General features: G+C 35.2%; 1 protein-coding gene across 1 annotated transcript; it reads right to left on the minus strand.

Annotated features, from left to right (window-relative positions):
• Positions 1-576: 576 nt before the first annotated feature.
• LOC149181096 (uncharacterized) lies at positions 577-4,077 on the minus strand. The gene is made up of 2 exons (XM_089418271.1): positions 1,415-4,077; positions 577-1,231 (listed from the first exon to the last, which is right to left on the minus strand). Exons 1-2 carry the CDS (start codon positions 3,993-3,995, stop codon positions 843-845), a joined length of 2,970 nt encoding a protein of 989 aa, XP_089274397.1. The 5' UTR covers positions 3,996-4,077; the 3' UTR covers positions 577-842.
• Positions 4,078-7,506: the final 3,429 nt, after the last annotated feature.

Below are 7,506 nucleotides of genomic sequence, written 5' to 3' on the forward strand. Positions count from 1 at the left end.
ATATGCTTCGCGTCCATTTGCCACACAAGTAAAAAATGGAAATAAAATCTTGATGCAACTTTTGAAATATGCCGATACTTGCATGAGCAGCATTTGAATAGAAAGGAGAAAGTGCCAAAATCGTGTCCACTCTCAACAGAAGTGAAAATTGGAAATAAAATCTTGATACAACTTTTGAACTATCTCCATACTTGCATGGGAGCACCTGAATAGAAAGGAGAGTGCCAAATGATTCCTTCCACCTCCCCCCACTCCCTGCCCCACAAATTATTGCTTTGTCATGGGAATTTCGCACATTTTATACCCAGCTGTTCCTTCCATTCAACACATGTCAACTAAGGATTTGCTTAGAAACCCTTTGCTAGAGGAAGACTTGAATGCACAATATCAACTTTTATTAATATACAAGATCAAATCAACATTAATGTTATTACTGGTTCAGGAGCCCTGGGGATGATCCTGACAAAACATGATAAAGTGGGTGGCAGTTCCTTCGTGATTTCTATCCTTAACATTGATAAATGTAAATGTGAAAACAGTAAGACGATGAAACAGCAATACAAGGACAAACTTAATGAATATATTTATATACTTGAAGGACAAGTCTATAACTTATTGAAGACATTTATATTTAAGGACAAACAATACAATATTGACTTTCTCTTGCATGCTAAATTTTTGAATAACCTGTAATATGCTTCAGATAGTAGGAATCTTCTTACTCTGTGTGCAATCGATTATGTGAACCCAACTGAACAGCTCCGTTATAGTTCTATCAAACCCTTTTTGGCAAATGTGTTTCATTAGCCCTCTTCCTGGCTCCGAATCATTACTTCTGCCAATTACGTGGGAGTGTCAACAGTAATGTTTGTGTCCTGTGGATCTTTCCTCCCCTGAATTGATCTGAAATTGCTACTGCAAGGATCAGCATCCAGCAACATCTCTACAACTTCTCTCATTGTTGGCCGCTGTGCAGGTACGTTGCAGGTACAGTGTACTGCTATTTTCAAGACTTTGATCATTTCTTCCTGAAACGACTCGCAAATCTTTGAGTCGAAAGCTTCCATAGCATCTTTCTGGGAGCATATCTCGTGTGAAATCCAGGATACGATATCTCTGTACTCTCCAAACCCTGGCTCAATTGGTTGCTTGCCAGTCACAAGCTCCAACAATACCACACCAAAACTGTAAACATCGCTCTTTTCTGTAATGTTCAGAGTGTATGCATATTCTACATGGCAAAAATGGATGTCAGAACTCAACCATTGAGAACAAATATATACATACAAGTATAAATGAATTTTGAGAAAGGTTAGAATCTATAACTGCAAAACGTATGAAAACCTTGAAAAAGACCTGTCTTTTCTGTGTCAAAGGTGCAAACTAGGGAAGCACAGTCCTAAGCTTAACATACCAGGAGCAATGTAGCCATGGGTGCCTACAAAAGCTACTGTAGAATCCTTTCCTCCACAAGTTTGAAGAGTTTTGGCAATCCCAAAATCAGCGATCTTTGCCTCGTAAAATTTATCCAGCAAAATATTGGAAGATTTTACATCTCTGTGAATAATTGCAGGCAAGCAATCATGATGAAGATATGCTAATCCATGAGCTGCTCCCAATGCAATCTTGTACCGTGTTGGCCAATCCAAATCCATGCCACTTCTCTTTAATGCCTTCTCATTATTTTTGTGCAAAGCATCAAATAAGTTTCCGTTTGGCATGTATTCATATACCAATAGATTTGAATTACCATTTGACAAATGACAATAAAGCTTCACTATATTTTTATGCCGAACTGTTCCCAAAATGTCCACTTCTGCCTTTATCAATCTGTCTAGTTCATTTTGCTTGTTTCTGTTGATGTTCTTTGTCCATATTCGCTTTACTGCTACAGTTTCATGGTTCTGCAACATGACACAATACACCTTGCCTGATCCACCATTTCCTATGACATTCTCTTCATCTAATAGAGCGTTCCAAATCTCTTCTTCAGAGAAGCTTAAATCCTGAAAAGATTTAAAGGTCCAAGAAGTATCCCTTTTATCCATCAAGTCAGGTTGATTTTGACAATATCTTCTCTGAAAATGTATCAATCCAATCACAAGTAATAACACTGCTGTGCCAACAATGAGCCCAGAAATAATTCCCATTTGTCTGTCTTCTTTCTCTTGATGAGAATCAGAGCAAGCCTTAAGTCTATTGTCATTATCATCATTATCATTTCCAGAGCTGTTAGCACAAAGCCCTGGATTTCCCGAAAAGCTGTGTATGTTAGTCTCATCAATGAGTGAATCTGGAACAGCCCCACTTAACTCGTTATTGGAAAGATCAAGAAAACTGAGCTTTAGTGCACCAAGACTGCTTGGAATTGAACCAGATAGTTTGTTGTTTGAAAGATTTAAGTAGTTCAGTGCCGCAATAGATCCCAGTGACTCTGGAATTGATCCTTGCAAATAATTTTCTGCAAGATTAACAACAACCAAAGAAGTACAGGAACCAACTTCTTCTGGTATGGATCCCTCAAACATGTTGTTCTGAAAACACAGATTATTCAACTGCCTCAAGTTGCCTATTTCCTTGGGTATTAGACCTGTAAAGCGATTATTGTTTGCTTCAAGTTTGACCAATAGTTTTGCCATGCCGATCTCCGGTACCAGAAACCCAGAGAATTGATTATTCTGAATATATAACTCTGATAATTCCTTCACCTTTGCGATCTCGGAACCAATTTCACCAACAAAATTATTGAAACTTAAATCAATAATGTTAACATTTGGCAGTCCCCAAATTCCTTTGGGCACTGGACCACTCAGATTGTTGTTGTTAACTCTGAAGCGAACTAGAGTTTTGCAATCTCCATAAGTTTCAGGCAGCTCTCCTGTCAAAAGATTATCGAGAACCAGAAGTTTTTGCAGATTTCCTCCTCTGCACATATCTTTTGGTAGCGGGCCACTGAACTGGTTCTGAGAAACATCGATCATGTTAAACTTGGATAGACTGCCAAGCTTTTGTGGTAGTTGGCCTGTGAAATTGTTCAAATACAGTGACAAACTTACAAGATTTGAGAATTCCCCGAACCCTTCAGGAATTTGACCTGACAGTTGGTTCATGAAGAGATGAAAGGAAACGAGGTTTCTTAAATTGCCAACCTCCTCTGGAATGCTTCCGCTAAGCATGTTCATCGATGCATCAAAACATTGCAGAAATGTAAGATTACCCAGCTCTCGAGGTATACTTCCACTAAGATTATTCCTGTAGAGCTCCAGTTGGTAGAGTTTACTGAGTTTCGAAATTTCTATTGGAATGGATCCATGGAGATTATTGGTAGAGAGATCGAGGAGGCCCAGATCTGTAAAATTTAAAATAAAACTCGGAATTTCTCCTTCCAAATTGCAAGAAGCCAGGTAAAGCAGATTGAGCTTTTTCAAATTCATGAGCTCTTCAGGTATATTTCCTGGATTGAATGGATTGTTTGCCAGGCTTAGAGAGGTCAGCTCTGGTAAACTTCCCACAGAAGCAGGGAATGGACCTGTGAAATTGTTCCTTGTCAAATCTAGAATTTGCAGCGATTTCAATGGAGAGAAGTCTGGTAAAGTACCGGACAAGGAATTATTGGTAAGATTCAAGTATTCAAGCTTGCTGCAATTCATAAGGGTCGATGGCAGATTCCCTTCAAGGTAATTAAAAGCCAATTGAAGTTTCTTCAAGTCGCTCAAACCGCATATATTGGATGGAAAAGGACCATTCAGAAATTTGCTTTCAAGTATGATTTGAGTGACCATACCTGTAGAATTGTCGCATGTAATTCCATCCCAATTGCAAGGTGCAGCAATGGAGTCTTCCCAGTTTTTCATGGAATTCTGAGGATCTTTCAAGCTACTCTTCAACAGCTGTAAAATTTGAGCCTCTTGACTAAGAGCTCGGGCTCTGTTCATCTGTACCAAACCGCATGAAAACAACAAGCATACATTCCAAAAAATAATCTTGTTCTCCATAGTTTCTTTTGTATCTCACAAGCCTATATTGCAAGTTCAGGCTATTGGGTATTTTGCAAGCACTGCTCTATTTACGGCCATGGTATTTTCTATGCAAAGGCAAGTTCTTATAAAATCTCCACCCGCCATGGTTTTGCAGGAGAGGAAATCCGCCAATCAACAAATTGCGCCTGTGGGTAACGACGTTTCATAACTTAGTCCAATTCGATGGCTCCGCAATTTCATTTACAAAGCTGCCAACAATAACTCAAATGTTGGCCCTTCATTCAAAAGTTTGCTGCTGAGAAACAAGCTCAACTACTAAAACGAAACGCACTGCAAATATCCAAATTTGAAGTTTCCCTACAATGGAATATGCTTACTATTTGCAAGCTACTTCCAACAGTCTTTTCTTCAAATTTTGGGCTTCTGGAGCAGTGACAAAGGGGCTTTCTTTTGAAATAGACGGCAAAGGGAAACTCTATGGTGATATCATATGATATGATGGGATAATGAAATCCATTCTTTCCAGAAAGCAGGGGAGTTAGAGTGGCAAGGATAGAAAGAGAGGAATCCTCCAGAATATCTGGAGAGTGACGAGTAAATTTGTATGGATAGCAGGAAAGCAGGGGAGTTAAAGTGGCAAGGATAGAAAAGAGAGGAATCTTGCAGAATTTCTGGATAGTGATAAGTAAATTTGTATGGATAGCTTGTTTAATTAATAATTTCATAAATAATAGGAAGAATGATAATGGTAGGTTCTTCATACTTAATGTCAAGTGAATGTCAACACAAGATTTTTTCTATATTACTAAGTTTAGATTTTTTTCCTATAAAAATAAGTTTATGATAATTAAATTTAAATAAAGAATTTACTTTTAAATTTGAGAAAATGAATACTTTTAAAGTTTAATTTTATAAGTATATAAATTTTAATTTTTATACTATTTACTTTGCAACAAATTTATGATAAATTTAAATAAATTTAAATTTGATAAGATGAATATGTTTAAAGCAATTTAATTTTACAAAAATATAAACATTAATTTTAATTGTTATTTATTTTTCAACAAATCATTAATACTCAAAAGATTATTATAATTTTGAAATAAATATAAGATGAATGAAGTGAATGAAATTTTATTTTTATAATTTCAACGGGACTTTTCCAACCGTGGAAGTCATGTCTTATATTATTATGTAAATTTTTTAACTTACATAATAATTATAGTTATTAATTAAAACATTTTTACTTAATAGAATTACATAAAACAAAAATAAAAAATTTATAGTTAAATTAATTGTAATTAATAATTAAATAAATTTAGATCTATCTTAACTTCAGATCTATCAAGTTCCTAAAGGGATCAAATCTAATCTCTCTCAGCTCTTGGTAAATTCAAAGTTAATATAGATGTAGATTGACTTTAATATAGTTTTGAATTTTAAACCTAATCTTTTTTAGTGCTAAACTTGAGGAAAGGTTTGCATCTCAAGAGATTTGATCCCTCTCCCTAAATTCAAAGTTAATATAGAGTTTGCACCTCAAGAGATTTGATCCCTCTGGGTGCTTGATAGATATGGAGTTAAGATGGATCTAAGTTGTTTATATAGTACTATATTATTCCCTCTTTCTAGGTCAACCCCCAAACATACACACTCTCTCCATATCTATCTCTCCCTCTCCCTCCCTCTTTCTCTCCCTCTCGCTCTTCCCCTTCTCCCCTTCTCTCTCTCTCCTTCTCTCTCTTGGCCCCCGCTCTCCTCTCTCTCTCTCTCTCCCCCTTCTCTCCTTCTCTATCTCTTAGCCCCTGCTCTCCTCTCTCCCTCCCTCTCTCCCCATCGCTCCCTTGTCACTACCTCTCTCTCTCCAACTTTCTCCCTCTATGTATTTTTTTCTTCCTTCCTTCTCTCTCCCTCTCCAACTCCATCTCTCTCTCCTTCTCTCTATTGAGTCCTCTATCTTCCTTCCTCTCTCTCCCTTTCTCTCCCACCTTCCTTTGTCTATCCCCATCTCTCTCTCTCTCTCTCCATTTTTGTGTCTCCCTCTCTCTCTCCACCTCTATCTCTCTGTGTCTTTTTTCTTTCCTCCCTCTATCTCTCTATGACTTTTCTCTTTCCTCCCTTTCTCTCTCTCCCCCCATCACTCTCTCTCTCTTTGCCTCTCTCCTTGCCGCCCTCCCTCATCTCTTAAATTTGATCCCATTGTGTTGTTTAAGAAAGTATCTAAATAAAAAAACTCAATTGGTTGTAAAATATTAAACTTATATTTTGGATCAATCATGTCAAAGAAAATACAAGTAAAACTTTAAAAAATCATGCACTATTTTTCCTCTATTGTTGTTAGTCACTTTTCTTGCTCTCATCGTTTGGATCCTTAATTGAGATGGATCTATGTTGGTTCTTAATAATATATACATTTCACAACTTTAAATATACAAGTATCCTCATTTTTAGTTTTATTAAAACCTTAATTTAATTTCTATGGGAATATTTTTAGTAGTCCTTAGAGGATTTAGATATATCTCAAAAGTAATTATAACATTTTTCCTTTTAGCTTCTATTAAAAAAATGTTATAAAATTAAATTAAAATAAAATATTTTTATTGTGAAATAAGTTACGGTTTTTTGGTATGTGGTATTGATAACCCATGATATTGTTCCATGGTATTGTAAAAAAGCCTATTTACAAGTTAATAATATCCATGTTAAAGTGGGGGTGAATATCCATGGTTAATAATCTTGTCATATTTTTATAAAATATTTTGATTGTGAAATAAGTTATGATTTTTTGGCATCTGGTATTGATAAGCCATGGTATTGTAACAAAACCTATTTACAAGTTCATAATATCAATGGAAAAGTGAGGGTGAGTATCCTGGTTAAGAATATTGTCATATTGTTATAAAATATTTTGATTGTGAAATAAGTTATGTTTTTTGGGCATTTGGTATTGATAAGCCATGGTATTGGCCCATGGTATTGTAACAAAGCCTATTTACAAGTTAATAATATCTATGGTAAACTGGGGTGAATATCCATGGTTAAGAATATTTTCATATTGTTATAAAATATTTTGATTGTAAAATAAGTTATGTTTTTTGGGCATGTGGTATTGATAAGCCATGGCATTGGCCTCTTGTATTATATCAAAACCTTTTTTTTATAAGTTAATAATATCCACGAATAAAGTAGGGGTGAATATCCATGTTAAGAATCTTGTCATATTGTTATGAAATATTTTGGTTGTGAAATACATTATGGTTTTTTGGCATGTGTATTGACAAGCCATGGTAATGGTCCATGGTATTTTAACAAAAACTACGCAAAAATTAATAACTAAATCAAAATATAACAAATTGAATTTTATTGTTTTTATTGCTTTAACTTTTTATTATTAATGTTTGCACCCATCCCCATATCACTTTTAATTTATTTATTTTTTATTTTTAATTATAGGTTGTAGAGCGACTTTCTCCCAATAATATTTTTCTAAATTTTAAAATACAATTTAAATAAATGTAAAATTATT

Source organism: Pinus tabuliformis, chromosome 3_2 (genome assembly GCF_031772625.1).
Source record: "Pinus tabuliformis cultivar Carrire ecotype Pingquan chromosome 3_2, CPIR1, whole genome shotgun sequence".
Taxonomy (NCBI): domain Eukaryota; kingdom Viridiplantae; phylum Streptophyta; class Pinopsida; order Pinales; family Pinaceae; genus Pinus; species Pinus tabuliformis.

What these genes read in the sequence shown, in the direction of transcription:
- LOC149181096 (XM_089418271.1), bottom strand. Translation starts at nt 3,995, where the DNA reads ATGGAGAACAAGATTATTTTTTGGAATGTATGCTTGTTGTTTTCATGC. An exon ending in CCATGGCTACATTGCTCCTG is followed by an intron (nt 1,232 to 1,414) that starts GTATGTTAAGCT and finishes TTTGCCATGTAG; the next exon opens with AATATGCATACACTCTGAAC.